This window comes from Crotalus tigris, unplaced genomic scaffold (genome assembly GCF_016545835.1).
Source record: "Crotalus tigris isolate CLP2741 ecotype Arizona unplaced genomic scaffold, ASM1654583v1 scf7180000018049.691279, whole genome shotgun sequence".
In the NCBI taxonomy this organism is placed as follows: domain Eukaryota; kingdom Metazoa; phylum Chordata; class Lepidosauria; order Squamata; family Viperidae; genus Crotalus; species Crotalus tigris.
Genome location: NW_024096795.1, coordinates 142,157 through 160,121, shown reverse-complemented (window position 1 = coordinate 160,121; position 17,965 = coordinate 142,157). Strand labels below are relative to the sequence as shown.

General features: G+C 37.9%; 1 protein-coding gene across 1 annotated transcript in view; it reads left to right on the top strand.

Annotated features, from left to right (window-relative positions):
• NRP1 (neuropilin 1) overlaps positions 1-17,965 on the top strand; it is a 159,753-nt gene that overhangs the window by 82,171 nt on the left and 59,617 nt on the right. Inside the window, 2 exon segments of the mRNA XM_039347060.1 lie at positions 5,747-5,902; positions 8,351-8,517. Coding sequence (XP_039202994.1) covers positions 5,747-5,902; positions 8,351-8,517 — 323 coding nt within the window.

The window sequence follows — 17,965 nt, the reverse complement described above, 5'->3', positions numbered from 1 at the left end:
GGAACTCCCTAGCTTTCTCCATGATCCAGCGTATGTTGGCAATTTGATCTCTAGTTCCTCTGCCTCTTCGAAATCCTGCCTGTACTTCTGGTAGTTCTCGATCCACATACTGCTGGAGTCTAGCTTGTAGGATTTTAAGCATAACTTTACTAGCATGTGAAATGAGTGCAATGGTGCGATAGTTTGAACATTCTTTGGCATTGCCTTTCTTTGGAATTGGAATGTAAACTGACCTTTTCCAATCCTGTGGCCACTGTTGAGTTTTCCAAATTTGCTGGCAAATTGAGTGTAGCACTTTTACTGCATCGTCTTTTAAGATTTTGAATAGCTCAGCTGGAATACTGTCACCTCCACTAGCTTTGTTGTTGCTCAGATTTTCTAAGGCCCATTTCACTTCACATTCTAGGATGTCTGGTTCGAGGTCAGTGACCATCTCATTGTGGTTATCTGGGATGTTAAGCTCATTCTTGTATAGTTCTTCTGTGTAGTTTTGCCATCTCTTCTTAATCTCTTCTGCCTCTGTTAGGTCTCTGCCATTTTGGTCCTTTATCATGCCCATCTTTGCATGAAACGTTCCCTTCATATCTCCAATTTTCTTGAAGAGATCTCTGGTCCTCCCTATTCTGTTGTTTTCTTCTATTTCTTTGCACTGTTCATTTAAGAAGGCATTCTTATCTCTTCTAGCTACTCTCTGGAATTCTGCATTCAATTGGGTGTATCTTTCTCTTTCTCCTTTGCCTTTCGCTTCCCTTCTTTCCTCAGCTATTTGCAAAGCTTCCTCAGACAGCCATTTTGCTTTCTTGCATTTCTTTTTCTTTGGGATGGTTTTAGTTGCTACCTCTTGTACAATGTTGCGAACTTCCATCCATAGTTCTTCAGGCACTCTGTCTATCAGATCCAGTTCCTTAAATCTATTTGTCACCTCTACTGTATATTCATCAGGAATATGATTTAGTTCATACCTGAGTGGCCTAGTGCTTTTCCCTACTTTTTTCAATTTAAGCCTAAATTTTGCAACGAGAAGCTCATGATCTGAGCTACAGTCAGCTCCTGTTGTTTTTACTGACTGTATAGAGCTTCTCCATCTTTGGCTGCAGATCACATAGTCAATCTGATTTCTATGTTGACCATCTGGTGATGTCCATGTGTAGAGCCGTCTCTTGGGTTGTTGGAAAAGAGTGTTTGTTATGACCATCGTATTCTCTTGACAAAATTCTATTAGCCTGTGCCCTGCTTCATTTTGTACTCCAAGGCCAAACTTGCCTGTTATTCGGTTATCTTTTGGCTTCCTACCTTAGCATTCCAATCCCCCATGATGATAAGGACATCATTTTTTGGTGTTAATTCTATAAGGTGCTGTAGGGCTTCATAGAACCGGTCAATTTCATCCTCCTCAGCACTAGTGGTTGGGGCATAGATTTGGACTATTGTGATATTGAATGGTTTGCCTTGGATTCGAATTGAGATCATTCTGTCATTTTGGGGATTGTATCCCAGTATTGCTTTTCCTATTCTTTTATTGACTATGAAGGCTACTCCATTTCTTCTGAGGGATTCTTGCCCACAGTAGTATACCTGATGGTCATCTGAGTTAAATTCACCCATTCCTGTCCATTTTAGTTCGCTGATTCCTAAGATGTCGATGTTCAGTCTTGTCATCTCTTTTTTGACTACGTCTAGCTTGCCTTGATTCATGGATCTTACATTCTCCTATGGAGAAAAAATTTTACAGCATCGGACTTTCCTTTCACCACCAGATATATCCACAGCTAAGCGTCCTTTCGGCTCTGGCCCAGTCGCTTCATTCTTTCTGGCGCTACTAGTACTAGCCCTCTGCTCTTTCCCAGTAGCATATTGGACACCTTCTGACCTGAGGGGCTCATCTTCCAGCGTCATATCTTTTTTCCTTTTAGTACTGTCCATGGGGTTTTCATGGCAAAGATACTGGAGTGGTTTGCCATTTCCTTCTCCAGTGGATCACATTTTGTCAGAACTCTCTGCTATAACCTGTCCATCGTGGGTGGCCCTGCACGGCATAGCTTATAGCTTCATTGAGTTACGCAAGCCCCTTCGCCACAACAAGGCAGTAATCCATAAAGGGGATGGCTTATGGTACTGGACGGTTTGTTCAAATTAGTGCAACTTAGCTAACTGTAAAATGTTAAAAACATTTGTATTGAATTAGCATTAAAAAAAATCAACCCAGACATTTTTTCATATTTAAAAGGTGTATAAACTTTTTAACATAATAATTAGATTTAGTCATGGTAGATGAATTGTTACAAATAAAACAATGTTATATAGCACGGGTGTCAAACTCGATCGCATCACGTGACATATCATGATGTTTCGCAACATTTTTGGCCTTTGCAGAGCCAGGGTGGATGTGGCCTGCACATGACGCATCCAGCCCACAAGCCACCAATTTGACACCCCTGATGTATAGAAATAGGAATGGGACCTGGCATTGTTAATAGAGGCATGTTTTGTTTTTGTTGTTTTACTTACTACATGGAGAATAAACTGCTAAATCATGGCCAAACCATTGCCATTAGAATAGAAAGCAGTAGGTTGCATTTCGTAAAATTTGTGAATATTTGTAAAGGTTTCACCCAGTGAAGGAGACCTAATGAGAAAAAAAAAAAATGAAAGCAAATGGTGGGTTGCAAGAAGGAGGAAACATAAAGGATTATTTTGGAAAGGTTACTGGAGAGTTTGAAGGGAAGTTGTGAAGGGAAATAAGGTTTTATGGGTAAAGCTGTTGAGTGAGAAGGAACAAGTATATTGATTTAATTCTTGAGAGTGGAGAAATGATGACGGGGAAGGAACGGAATCTGTGTAGTGTTTGGCTTCCAGCCATATGGAAATTGTGGTAAGAGGCTCTTAGGCTTAGGAGCTTTAGCCAATCCTGTTATAGGTTTTAACTAGCAAAAGATTTGTTGTTCTTAGCTTCCAGAGGCTAGTTCACTGGCATATATCTTCAGTGAATACCTCTAAGACTATTATCGTAATGGAATGGAAATATTTCATACTGAATGTGAATTATTTCTTTGGTGGCACATAACATGAGCAAAAGAGGAAAGCTTGAAGCTACAAAACATTGATAGGGCTAGAGCAGTGTTTTTCAACTTGACAAGTTTAAGATGTGTAGATTTCAACTCCCAGAATTCCAGGGAATTATAATATATATAAATAATGTAATCTAACAGTATTTGCAGGGGCAACCACAAGGTATAGTCAAAATAGAAGGTGGTGTCTATGATGATATGCTCAAAGTTCCACCTGTTTTGTATAGGCACTGCATGTGTGACACACATTTATTTATTTACCAAATTTGTACTCTTGTTAGCTATGTAGGTATAAAATACAACAGATATAAAAAAACTTAAAACCTAAACCAAAAGTAAGATATCAAGCCTGCAAAGCTTCAGAAAAAAATCCATTTTCAGTATTTTTCTGGAAGGCAGAGAAGTTTGGATACAAATAAATATTGGAAAAGGAAATTATTCCAAAGGACCATCATTGAAAAATGGCACTTTTAGACTTTGGCTTTATTTACCTCCCCAAAATGGGAATAACAGATCTTCTCCTAGTAATGATGGCGTAGTAAGGATGGCTATCCTTACAGGTAATCAGATCCCAAACCATAAAATATTTGATAGGTTAATAGTAGTATTTAAATTACACTTGGAGGCTAGTAGGAAGCCAATGCAAAATCCACAGAAGAGGTATTAAAACAGGCAGAGCTTCAATGACATCATCATTGCTACCATCTTTCTTTTTCTTTTTTTAACCATATCTTACAGATATCCATGAGCATTATAAACTGGTTTCAGAATGTAACACAGATGCACAAATTTATGGATAAATAGATTGAAAACAATAAAAGTTATCAATATTATTTAATGTTACAGTCATTAAGCAATCACCAAAGCTAAGCAAATGTGGCAATCAATGAGCATTAAAATGACAGAAAATGGCATTAAATGATGAAACATGTGGTGATGGTGGGATGCTGCAAATGTCCATACATTTAAACCAGTTGCTAAGCACTCAATATATGATCTTGCACCATGTGGTGGAAATGGCAGTCAGAACTCCAGAACCACATTGTAAGCAGCTCTGAGAAGGTCAATCATAACTTTGCTAAATGGATGGTCATTAAACCAGGGTTATCTGTATCATTAAATTCTTCATAATAATCAGTTGGGTTTCTACTTATTCCATCTTAGATCTAGATAAAACCACTATGAAAAGGAAATGATAAACACTATAATCCAACTGAATCCAAAGCAAACTAAGTCAACTGAAAAACCTGATGTAACTGTGTATGTTTGATATCATCTAAATACAAAATTTTTAATATATTCATTGTGATTTTTAAGGAGGGCCTATTCTGAAGCAAGATTTAAGTTGTTGAACTCCATGTTCTTCTACCACTTGGCATATCATGGAGAGGAATGCATATGCGGTACCCCAGCCACCGAAAATATTGCTCACGTTTTGTTCAACTGTCAATTACGTGCCCCTCCCCCTTAATAAGGCATAGATATTTATCCCTATTGGAAAAAACACCAATTGGAATTTGAATCACAGATTTTCTTATTTCCTTCTGGACTTTAATGTATCTATTCTAAGCGGAACTGCTAAGTTTATAATTAAGCCAATTGGGCAAAAACCCCAATACATCAAACAAATAAGGGTACCCCATAAGAGAGGTACATCGGTCTGATAGCTGACTACTTGCATTACCACATTGGTTTTTATCACTGAATTATTTCCTTTTATTTATTTTATCTGGAATCAGATTATGTACTTAATTTTTTTTCTTTTATTAATGAGATTGTAAGAATAATCAATTAAAAACTATTTTAATCTACACTGTGAAAATTCTCTTTAAGAAATTAAGAAATTTTGTTTTTTATTTTTTCTGTATTCCTTTGTTTAATTCTAAAAGATAAGATATTATTTGTTTTATTTCAATTTAACTTTCCTTCTTGTTAGCTTTTTATTTAGAGTGTGTTTTATCTCCTAGAACTGCTTGTGAAAGCTAAATCATTTGTTTGTTCTTGTGTTTGTCTTGAAAAATGTTCCTTCATATTTATAATCATCTGTCTCACAACTTATGACATCATACTAAAATACATCATCTGGAAATATATGTTGTTTATTCCAATATCTTGCATTATTAATTGAATTATGGTTAGATGGATTAGTCTAATTTTGTTTGTAATGTCTTTTACCCCGTGTTCATTCATAACTCCATTTTGTCATATTTGTCACAAATGTATAATTTTTAATTTAAAAACTTAACAAAATAATATTTATGTATTTCCATGATTATGCTTTTTGTATTTTATATCAAAATATTATTTTAATGTACCGTATTTCTTCTTAGTTCTCTATGAATACATCACAAAATTCAGAAAAACATGTAATCCAGAATGTGAAAATCAAATTTTGTTGAAGTTATCTAAATATATTTTTCAAGTATATGTAACTGGAATATTGTGAGAGCGATACTTTTGTTACAGAGCTGAACAATAGATTGTTTCCTGATTAATAAGATATAACCACTAGAGGATACTTTTTACTTCCTGTCTTACAGGTCTCTCTTCCTATAATCTCTTGAGGGACTTCTACTAATACAAACTTGTGTTGTTAGAAAGGTTTAACCATTTGTAGTTGGAAAGATTTGTTCAACCCTTTTCTTATTTTTATAAATGTATTACTATCTTCCTCTCAGTTGGTCCTCACATTGGGCGATATTGTGGACAAAACACACCTGGTCGTGTACTGTCATCAACTGGCATTCTCTCCATGGTTTTCTATACCGACAGTGCAATAGCAAAAGAAGGCTTCTCTGCAAACTACACTGTGGTCCACAACAATATTCCAGAAGGTCCGTGTTTAATCATCCTTCAGAGTGGTGCATAAAATATTCTCTGTCATATCTTCTCTCCTACTGAATGCTGTATGAAACACATGGAAACCATAGATAAACACGACATATGTCCTTTTGTATGCACATGTTTTTAAAACAACCTCTCTGATTTTAAGTGTCAAGAGACATATCCGCTCCTATTTGTAAAAAGTCATTAAGTTATAGAATTCCCATGCCCTTGTTGAAACTGAGAACATTAAATTTAAACAATGAAATCCAGCCTAGATATAAATTGTCCAAGACTTCATAAATTATAATTATTTATGTATAGGGTCTTTCTTCAAGTACATTGTAACCTGTATTTGGCATCTCATTGCTGCAAACACTGAGGAGGAATATCATTGAGATTGGCTTGCAAGATTAGCTCATTTATTTTTTCATTGATAGAATATGAATATAGAAATATGAGGATATATTAGGCATTAAGTTAGAGGCTTGAGCCTTCTAATGAGAATAATGTGCTCCATCGCTTAATTAATTTTTAACCATTAGCTAAATCTGCTCATGATCCATTGGGTCATCATTTCAGAGATATTTTTTACCTAAACAGAGAAACAGAATGACCACGAAAGGGCAACCCCCCCCAAAAAAAAAAACAATGGGAGTGGGAGTAACTTCCAACTTCCTGCTAACTTTCCTTTGACTTTCCTTTGTAGAAAGCTAGCAGGGAGTGTTGGATGCAGATAATGGGACTGCAGATAATTGTGACAGTGCAATAGCACTGAATAGTCACAACTTTGCCAAATTTAAATTCTAGGGGAATCATAGGTCCCATATTTTATATATATTCTGTAAGTTGGACGTACGTTGATCCAACAACTGCAGCATTGGATGCACTATTTTATCCAATGAAGGTTGCAAACAATCAAACAAATACAAGAGTTTTTGTAATATACAGATTTCTCACAAAGCTATTTTTTAGTTTTCATCAATAAAAATAAGAACATGTATTATTTATGCAAACACAGAACACTTTTCACCTTAAATCTGATTACTGAAACAAATATGATCATTCAAAAACTTCATTAAATGTGATGATAGAAGGTAGGTAGTTATACAGAAGTAGATAGAATTAGTGTACAGGTGTTACTCTCTTATTTAATAACAATTAAAATTAAATGTCTTCAGAATGTACAAACTATCAAAATATCATTCCATCCATAGCCCAGCTGAAGACAATGCAATTAAAAAACATGATGCCATGAATAATATTAAAATAATAACAAAAAGCTGAGATTCATAGGGAAACAACATTTCTGACAGTTTTCATTCTACATGTAGAAGGACTTAGCTATAAGTAATGTCAATATAGAGCTAAAGATCAGAGAAAAAGGTAGAAAGAATCAGGAAAAAAGAGGGGGTGAGGGAAAAAGAACTAAATCTAGAAGTAACTATCAATATCCAGGAAAAAAAGAGCACAACCAGGATCCTTCTCTAGCAAGACTAGAAATTACTACTCTAATATAAAGGAGAATATTGTAGCTAAGGGTTGAAATTTATTGTCAGGTTATCTGCATCTCACCCCAGAGTTTTGGCTTGATTTGTTTTCTAAGCAAAATAATGTTAACAAAAAAAATGCTTATTCTCTGTTTTATGGAAATAATTCTTCAGTTAATAAGCTTAAGGGCTCTTGATATGAAGCAGCTTTATAGGATATAACACTTTAAGTTCCAGGAGTTCTTAATTGCGCAATACAAATGCAGTAGACAATATCTAAAACACATTTTCTATTTTCAAAGTAACAATCCTTATCTACATAAACTCCTGGTACAATCAGTTGTAATTTTTCTCTTTGGCTTTATAAAAGATTTCTTTCAAAGTGAAACATGCTGACCAACCAGATCCTATCTGATCTTTTCTAATAAAATTTCAAACATGATTTAAATTGCAATCAAGATTAATTACACTCATCACTTCATTTGTCCTTATGTTATTTACCATTTATTGCTACACAAATACAGAAAATTATGGAAGGTGAATTGGTGTGCCTTAAATAGGCTAACTTACAGAATGTATCCAAAATCCAGACCCATTTGGCAAAGTTGTGGCTACTTCAGTATTGTCACATGGCTGTACCATCGCCACAATTAGCCATGGTCATATGATTGTCATTTCCAGTGCTCCCTGCCAGCTTCCCACAAGGAAAGTCAATGGGGAAGCCAGCAGGACGTTGAAAATTACTCCTGCTTCCACTTTTCGTTGCCCTCCTATAGTCATTCTGTTTCACCATTTAAGTAAGGAAATGTCTCTGAAATGATGATCCAGGTCATGGACTGTCTAGCATAATTTTAAAAGCTGAATCAGAACTATCTTTAAAGTGCAGAAGTTTCTTATTTGTAAAGTAACATAACAATACATAAGTATTCCTGTCTAAAATAAGAATATCAATGCTTGTTTTTTGCTCAGATTTCCAGTGCATGGAACCACTTGGCATGGAATCTGGTGAAATTCATTCTGACCAGATTACTGCCTCTTCCCAATATAATCCCCAGTGGTCATCTGAAAGGTCCCGTTTAAATTATCCTGAGAATGGATGGACACCTGAAATTGATTCTACTAGAGAATGGATACAGGTAAGAAAAATCAAATCATGTTTATAAAAGGTATACAAATTTGTTAGCAGATTTTCAAGGATAGCAAACAGACTAATTAAAATGATAAATAAATTTTCCAGAATGATATTTTTTTCTTTTTACTTTTTAAAAACAATATAGGAAAAAGTATTTAGAAAATATAGATTCTGTTCCTGAATGTCTTCACTCTTTGCCGTCCCTATTAGTTTATATCACAAATATGCTAACTCTCAAAGGTATAGAGGGAAAATAAAGAAAAGGTCAAGAAGATCCATTCTTTTCCTTCTTGCATTTTTTTCAGTCTTCTAGGGAGAAATATCAGATTTTGTTTTAATGAGAAAAGTCAATATTAGCTTAACAGGCACTTAAAGTGAGATGGTCTGATGAAACAGCCTGGCTAGCTTGCTGATGAATGATACTCAAGAGTTGCTTAATATATGGATACCCAAATGAACATTTTACTTGTGACCTATGCTTTTCACAAAATTAGACCAAAGTTGAAATTGTATATACTTTTTTTTGTACACTAGAATATTAGACTTGTGTCCATGACTCAGAAGTGGAGCCAAAGAGCAAACTGCTTTTGTAAATTTAAAAATGAAGCATGAAATGGAAGACTAGACCCTGTTCATCAGAGATGAAAAATAAAGTGAAGAAGTAGTTAATAAACTGGTGGAAAGTAACCTACATTCAGCTTGGCAAAAATGTTTGCACTCTGAAAGAGATATGGTTAGCTTTGTCAAGGCAAAAAGACAAAGCATTTTTTCTTAATGAAACTATGCACTTTGCCTTGAGTTAGTATGGGTCACTGCTGTGAGAGAAAGCTTCTTTCTGCTTTTTCAGCCAGACCTTTCAAAAACGTTTTCCAAGCTGAGCAACTTCAGTAATATTATATGATTCATTGTGCATCATGGAAAAAATGAGGCATGCACCCAAACATTCTAAATTAAAGAGCTTCAACTTGTACTACAGGATTGCCCCACAGTTCACAGAAAATGTCCAGCCAAGAAGAGCTTTGGTAGTCTTGGCAAACTATCAGACTTTGCAGTCTGTGAAAAGTCCCAAAGTGCTTGTTAAAGCCATCTAGAAACGTTTTGGATGGAACCATTGAATTTTTCTCCTTGAATGTCCACCATTGAAGATTTCTCTAAGTCTCCTGTAATGCAATATCTGTAGAAGAAAGCTAAGGGGGTTCTGAAGCAAAGTAACCCAAAGCAACACGGTTGATTTGCTTTCATCTGGAAATGACAACCCACAATGTATCATAAAGAAACTGACATTGTGGGGCCATATCACTTAGTGACTGCAATCCAATCAGTCCTGGTGGTTATTGTAATTCCAAACATATGGTTTTTTAAGTGAGAAAGAATCCCAAGTAAAAACAGCTTTACATGGAGCTGCCCATGAAAAGCATCTGGAAGCTCCAGTTGATGCAAAATACAGCAGCCTGCATGGTTATGTGCAGATCTTGGTGTGCACATGTGTTACCTTCCTGCGGGATCTGCATTGGTTGCCAATTTGCTTCTGGGTGCAATTCAAGGTGCTGGTTGTCACCTTTAAAGCCCTTCATGGCTTGGGACCAGGTTATCTGAGGGACCATCTTTTGCAGTCACATCCATCCAACCCACTAGAGTAGAAGAGGCAAAGAATGTTGCAGGTCCCATCCCCTAAGGAGGTATATCTGGCGGGACCCAGAAAAAATAATAAAAAATAAAAATAATGAAATAACTCCCACCCCGGTGACATTTAACACACGTTCATCCTGCTCTGAGTTCCCCAGGCCTGCTAGCAAAACCTTCAGGGTATTCTCCATGGTGGCTCCGTCCTCCTGCACATCAACCCTCTGAAAGTAGACTGGCCCCCATTCTGACACTCTTTCAGAAGGCCCTGAAGACATGGTTCTGCCAGCAGGGCTGGGAAACCCAGAGCAGGATTAAATGTTACCAGGATGGGAATTATTTCAATGTTTTTATTTTTTATTGTTTTAATTTCTTTTATATTGCGTTTTTACCTCCTGTAAGCTGCCTTGAGCAGGCGGTAATATAAATTTTCCAAATAAATAAATAAAGATGGAGATGCCACAGGTGTGTTGATGAGGCTCTGGGAGACCCAGACTAGAACATATATAAGTTGCAGGAGGGGAGTGCAGTGATGTGGTGCAAGCTCAAGTAGACCAGATAATGAGGACAAAAAGCACACGTGTGTTTGAGCATAGGCAAGAAAAGAGAGCATTGGGTGCATGTGAATAAAGAAAGCAGAGGAAATAAGGCGTGGGATAAGCACATTTATGTGTTTGAGCACTGGGAGGCCAGGAAAAAGGTTGTGGAGTGCATGTGAATGAGGAGTGAAAGACTTACCCAAACAACCTGTAGCCCTTTCCTTCCAATTTTATCAGCAACTGAAATGCAAACTTTCTTTTAATTATTTATGGCAATAAAAAACTATTTGCTTGAATAACGGTAGAGCTGAATCAAAGTAATGCTGCTAGAGCACTGAATGTTTTTAAGAGTTTGATAGAATTCAGAGGCTTAATTAACAGAATATTTTTCTTTTGCACTGTTTAATTAGAACTTTCACTTTCCTCTTTAACTTTCACATTTGTTAGAATACTAATGTAGTGTTGAAAATTTCCAGTAGTTCAAGCAAATGGGGCAATATTTGTGTTTTTATTGTTTTCCATAGGAAATACCTAAGTGACATGTAGGAATAATGCATCATTAGTCATCAATAAGAACATTCATATTCAATGTTTCCTTTGAGATTAGCTATCTGCAAGAAAGCTTACAAACTTTTTTGAGTAGTTATCAGCATCTGGAAGAAAGACAGAGGAAATCTTTCATTCTTAAACTTTTAGTCCACAATGGGACTCTCAGGTGTCCAGCTTTTGAGACCTCAGCACAGCCTGAGCAGTTGAAAAACAGTTAATGGCAAGAAGTAAACATATTCCCACTTTGGTGTGGCAAACCAAAGTCAGTTAATTCTGACTCCTAATGAATAAGTAACAGGAAAATTCAACAAATTTTGCCTGTAAAGAAAAATAAAACAAATTACTTATTGCCAATTATCAACACAGATTTGCATTTGTATTATCATCCTTTCATTCAGAAAAAAAAATATTCAAAAAATACCACTAACTATTGATCACTTTGATTGTTATTATTGTTTTAAATCTTGGTGGGTTGTCCATTTTCCCTCATAAACTTATGAAGAGGCTTCAGAAGGGGCAATGGGGAAGATTTTATTGAATTAGGGATGCTCGGTTTACTAATAGTTGCTCTCCCTCCAGATGGGAGATGGAAGGGGGGCATGGGTATTTCATAGCTCACCTGTTACTGTTCATTATTTTTTATCCTGGTTGGCCAGAAGTAATCAGAAGATGGTAGAAATGTTTGATTGTGGATAGAGAATGGTTATGGGCCTGGGACTGGGGTGCAGAATGCAAGGCACAAGCCTCCTTGATACCGGTACCCCATCTTTTAAATGGAAGGTTTCACTTGCGAGTGTTTAAGAAGAAATGTATGTTGGGGGGGGGGCTTAAAGGCAAGCAATAAGATATCAGTAGTGATAATTAAGGGAGGAGTGGCCTGGTGGCCTGGTGGTGAAGACGCTCACCTCCCAGTTGGAAAGTTGAGAATTCAATCCTAGGTAGCAGCAGATATTTCTCTTTCAGGACATGAAGAAAAAAAATATCTGCTGCAAACTCCACATAGGCGTCAGGAAGAGCATCTGGCTAGTTAACACTCAGCTGTGTTTAATCACTGTGATTCTACCGCAAATTAAGGGACTACAGCATGGGTTGGCAACCTGCGGCTCTTTCAGCCATCTCCTGTGACTCCCTGTCCTCAGCTACTATGTGCAGTCTGAAAAAAAAAGTGGGACTAAAAAAGTTCAACCAATCAATTCAAACTTCTCATATCTCATTGTGGGCAGTCCCACAAACCTCTTTCTTTCTTCGTACTGCACATGGCCAGGAGGATTGCTAGTAAAGTGTCCCTGATAAGGAGCCACGGGTGGCCGGTCTCAGGGTACCTCTTTCCTACCCAACGGGTCTCCCCTCGCCCTGCTCCGCCGCCGCCTCTGTTAGTCGGGAGGGTCACCGGGGGTCTTCTGGAGCTTCCCCTCTCCACCTGCGCCTTTTGGCCCTTTCCCCTCCTGCTGCACAGTCCTCTTGGCCGCCCTCCCACTGCCGCTGCTGCAGGTCGCGCTGAGCGAGGCGGAGGCAAGTGGGCAGCCGCGCCACTTCACCGTCCTCCCGCTGCCGCCACTGCAAGAGAAGGAGACCTTGGGCTGCGAGGGCGGCGGTGGGCCGGGACGTCCCCAGGGCAGCATTCTCCGTTGCCGGCATGGCCGCCCATGGTGCACCTGGCCTTGGTGCCCTCCTCTTACGATGGCAAAGTGGCTGAGGATGCGGCGGGGGTGGCAGCTGGGCCATGCCACCGCCACCGGAGCCGCTGCTTCCTGTCCTGCTCCCCTTCCCCACCCATTCGGCTGAGGACACGGCAGCCAGGCCACTGCCACTGGAGCCTCTGCCTCCCATCCTGCTCCCCCTCCTTGCCTGTTCGGCTGAGGACGCGGCAGCCAGGCTGCTCCACCGCCAACCGGAGCCGCTGCCTCCCATCCTGTTCCCGTCCCCGCCCGTTTGGCTAAGAACGTGGTGGCCAGGCCACGCCACCACCAACAGGAGCCTCTGCCTCCTGTCCTACTCCCCCTCCCTGCCCGTTTGGCTAAGAACGCAGCAGCCAGGCCGCACTGCCACCACCAGAGCTGCTGCCTCCCATCCTGCTCCCCCTCCCAACCCGTTCAGCTGAGGATGTGGCGGGGATGGCACTGGGCTGCGCCGCTGCCACCGGAGCCACTGCCTTCTGTCCTGCTCCCCCTCCCCACCCATACTTTGTATAAATTGGAGTTTTGTGCCACAGGCACTTTGCTAAATTTTTTCTGTAAATATCCTATATATCTGGGAAGGAAATCTTTGATCCTCCAAATAGGATTGAACTACAACTCCCAGAGTCCTATCAGCAGGTGTTATAGTTCAGCAACACCCAAGTCAGTTCCTCAGTTCATTTTTCAGTACAGGATTATATTGCTTACAAACATCACACTGTCCTCTAAGATTACCAGAAGATGCATCTAGTTTGTGCCCCTTCTTTTCATGTTACTGTGTCAGCCATATAAGACAACATCATATAGATCAGAATTATTTTTACAGAGAGAGAGAGAAAGAGAGAAGAAAGAGAAAGAGAGAGAAGAAGAGAGAGAGAGGAAAAAGAGAGGAGAGAGAAGAAAGAGAAAGAGAGAGAAAGGAAAGAGAGAAAGAGGAAGAGGAAAAAGAGGGGGAGAGGAAAGAGAAAGAGGGGGAGAGGAAAGAGGGAGAGGAAAGAGAGAAAGAAAGAGGGGGAGAGGAAAGAGAAAAAGGAAATAAAAAAGAGGAAAGAGAAAGAGAGAGAGGAAAGAGGAGGAAAGAGAAAGAGGGAAAGAGAAAGGAAAGAGAAAGGGAGAGAAAGAGGGAGAGGAAAGAGAGAAAGAGAGGAAAAAGAGGGGGAGAGGAAAGAGAAAAAGGAAAGAGGGAAAGAGGAAAGAAAGGGGGAGAAAAAAGAGAAAAACGGGGAGAGGAAAGAGAAAAAGAGAGGAAAAATGGAAAGAGGGAGAGGAAAGAGAAAAAGAGGAAAGAAAAAAGAGAGGAAAGAGAGGGAGAGAGGAAAGAGACAGGAAAGAGAGACCCTTTTGACATCTAAAATGAAGATAACACTGCATATATCCTTTTTTACCTTTTATATATATAAAAGGTAAAAAGGGATATATGCAGTGTTATCTTCATTTTAGATATTAAAAGGGTTTTGCGGCTCCCAGTGTTTTGTTTTCGGTGGGAAACAGGTCCAAGTGGCTCTTTGAGTGTTTTGGGTTGCCTACCCCTGGACTACAGTATTGTAAAAAGAAAACAAAAGTGATGTTTAAGGGAGCTACGCCAGGAACTGGAAGTCAGAGGGGCTGTTTGTGTGGCCTCATTGTTTAGTAAAGTTTTGTGCTAAGTGTGCTAAGTCAGGGTATTCAACCCTTTTGCTTGGTCAGTGGACTTAGATGGCCTTGGTCTTTAGATGCTGCTGCTACTTAGTACCAGATCAGTCATTCATGATTTAATGGGTTTCAAACACATAAATAAGCACAAGATAGCCAATAAATGCATAGATAAATATCACCATGAGTAACTGAGAGTGGTAAAATGTCTGAAAAACGTAAGCAAAATGTAACATATTTTAATAAATAAAACAAAAGGTTTAAATAACATCAAAGAATCATGGAATTATGGTTCTTGGATTGAAATATTAGGAGGAATAATCAAGAACCATTCTCATTAGAGATAAAATTCAAAATGTTTATTGTAAGTTTACCAAAATTGAGTCTGTACATCTACATGTGTTCTATCTATGTTTCAGGGCCTTTTCAAATTGGAGTAGTATATTCTTTTTTTCAAGTTACCTTTACATTTAATTAACAGCAAGGAGCTGTAGCTGAAGTGCAAATCTAACTACCCTTCATTAACATATAGTTTCATGAGAAAAACAGTGTAGTTAATCCAAATAACAAACATGTTAATATACCAATGATCAATAACACTAGTTCTTAAAACATGTAAGAAGGCCAACATAAGGTTTCCACATCTGTTTTTAGTGAAATCTATTCCTGTCTGTGGTATTTAAAATCTAAGGAACTCCTGTTATTGTACAATTAGAATCCCGAAGGAGTAAAATGTTAATCAAATCCATAACATGCAAGGATCTTATTATTATATTTTTAATATATTCCTTTTAAAATGCTGGCATTTTTTTTCTCTGGCAGCAGTAATTAATTTTTTAAAAAAATTTAGTCTGTACATTTAGAACCAGTAGTTATATTTCAGAAACCTTGTATTAAATAACCTCAATAATTTAGAAGTCTTCAAGCAAAACCTGTATGTTTATAAACATATTTAGCACCTTCTATTTCTTAAATTTTAAATTGCCTTGTTACTGCTTTTTTAGCAATTCCTAGCCATGACCTTTGCTTATCCACATTTCCTTAAAAAGGAATGTAATTTTCTGGGAGAAAATTATAAAAAAATTTGAAAAGTAACAGCTTGTGTGAGTGTACATATGTACATGTAGAGCAGTGGTTCTCAACCTTTTTAATGCCATGACCCCCAACCGGTCGTAAGTCGAGGACTACTCAACCAGTCGTAAGTCGAGGACTACTCAACTGGTGCAGCACCATTTGCAGAATGGGACTTTTGGAGGGCTCAGCAGGGCAGAGACAGCCTGGACAATTCCTATTGGCTTTTGAAAGCCAATAGAATTAGACTCTATTCAAGAGAGTCTATTCTATTGGCTTTCAAAAGCCAATAGAATAAAAGGAAGTAGCACAGCTAAGGAAAAGGGGAAAAAAAATGGCGGACTGCGTTGTTTGGCGACCCCCATGAAATGGTCGTTCGACCCCAAATGGGGTCCTGACCCACAGTTTGTGAACCACTGATGTAGAGGAATTTCAAGGTACACAGATAGTAAGAGAATACATTACTTACTATGTGAATTATTATACTGAATTAAACACATAGTGTAGAAGAGGTACTCCTCTAGTCAGATTTTTGTATGAAATCAAAATAGTTGCTGTTCTAAATCTCCCTTTTATATATATGGATTACTAAGTCATATTGATGCATACTTGAAGATTTCAGTCTAATTATAAAGTTGTTTGCTTATAACCTACTCTTCAAGCAGTATTTTTCCAGGGCAGGTTACAGAAAGTTCAATAAAAACAATTCACAATTTAAAATAAGATAAAAAAAACTATTTATTTAATCAAAAGCAAAGACAGATTTTCTGCAATGCTGAAGTAGTAGTAGTGGTAATAAACATTGAATGAAGTGCATAGAAAAAATCTTAAATATTCAGAGTTACACTAGTGAAATAGTGATCATATTCATTGTTTAAAAGGTGGATGGATGGATGGATGGATGGATGGATGGATGGATGGATGGATGGGAGGGGAGAGAGAAAAAAGGGAAACAGACTAACTTTACTATTAATAATTCTAACCATTATGACCAACACGTTTGGAGGTAGGTATAGATATAAATATAGATACATGCATATACATAGGTTTTGAAATATCACTAAAATAAAAAGGCATCCTCTGGAATTTTATATATCAGCATTGTGCTAGAAACTAATGAACTTTTTAAAAGGAATACTCAGCCCAAAAGATGCTGAACTAACAAAGGAAAAAGGAAAAGAATGTTTTGCAGATGTGTTTACGCCTGTGTACCAGACCAGTGTCAAATAAAGCTGGAACCAGATGTTTAAGTACTTTTCCTTGCATCAAGAATGGTTCCCGTTGCTCTTAAAAAGAAACTCAAGAGAGAACTTAAGCAAGAGAAACACATGGAAATACTGGTGGACATAAATGATAAATTCTGAGGTGGCAACAGAGAAAAAAATTAACTCATTACAAGTTTGTTTTAATACTACAAACTTAACTCATTTGAGACCATTGTCACATTCTTACATTACAGTATAGGACACATTTGTCTAAAGCAGTGGTTCTCAACCTGTGGGTCAGGACCCCATTTGGGGTCGAACGACCATTTCACAGGGGTCGCCAAACAACGCCATTTTTTCCCCTTTTTCCTTAGCTGTGCTACTCCCTTTTATTCTATTGGCTTTTGAAAGCCAATAGAATAGACTGTCTTGAATAGAGTCTAATTCTATTGGCTTTCAAAAGCCAATAGGAATTGTCCAGGCTGTCTCTGCCCTGCTGAGCCCGCCAAAAGTCTCATTCTGCAAACGGTGCTGCACCAGTTGAGTAGTCCTCAACTTATGACTGGTTGAGTAGTCCTCGACTTATGACCAGTTGGAGGTCGTGGCATTAAAAAGGTTGAGAACCACTGGTCTAAAGCCTATTTTATTCTGTCACATTTCGATTACTAGCAATTGAAGCTAGATAAGGAAAACAGCAATAGTCAAGTTTACTAGATTATTGTTTGAATGAAAACATCTACAGTCATTATAATTATAGTATCTTAAAATGGATGTGTGATATTAAAAGGTACATATGTCATGGAAATCCTGACATATTAATGCTTGACTCAACAATAGATCACAATAACACCCTAAAAACACTTCTAAAAAGATGTAGCCACTGAATCTAATAAAATGCAGATTGAGCATCTTATGAATAGAAATGTTCAGTATATGTAAGTTGTATATTTGGTGCATGTAGGCTGTTGAAAGTAAATAAATGCAGACAAGCTAGTAACAGAACAGGAACTTGGAACTCTTAAGTGCAAATAAAAGCTGTTACCATCACAGAAATGTTTATCTACATATGTTGGCCCCAACATTAGAACAAGTGACTCCATCATGAAGGAGCTATCTGGGGAGGCAAGGAATACATTTGGAATAAAACTTTATATGAT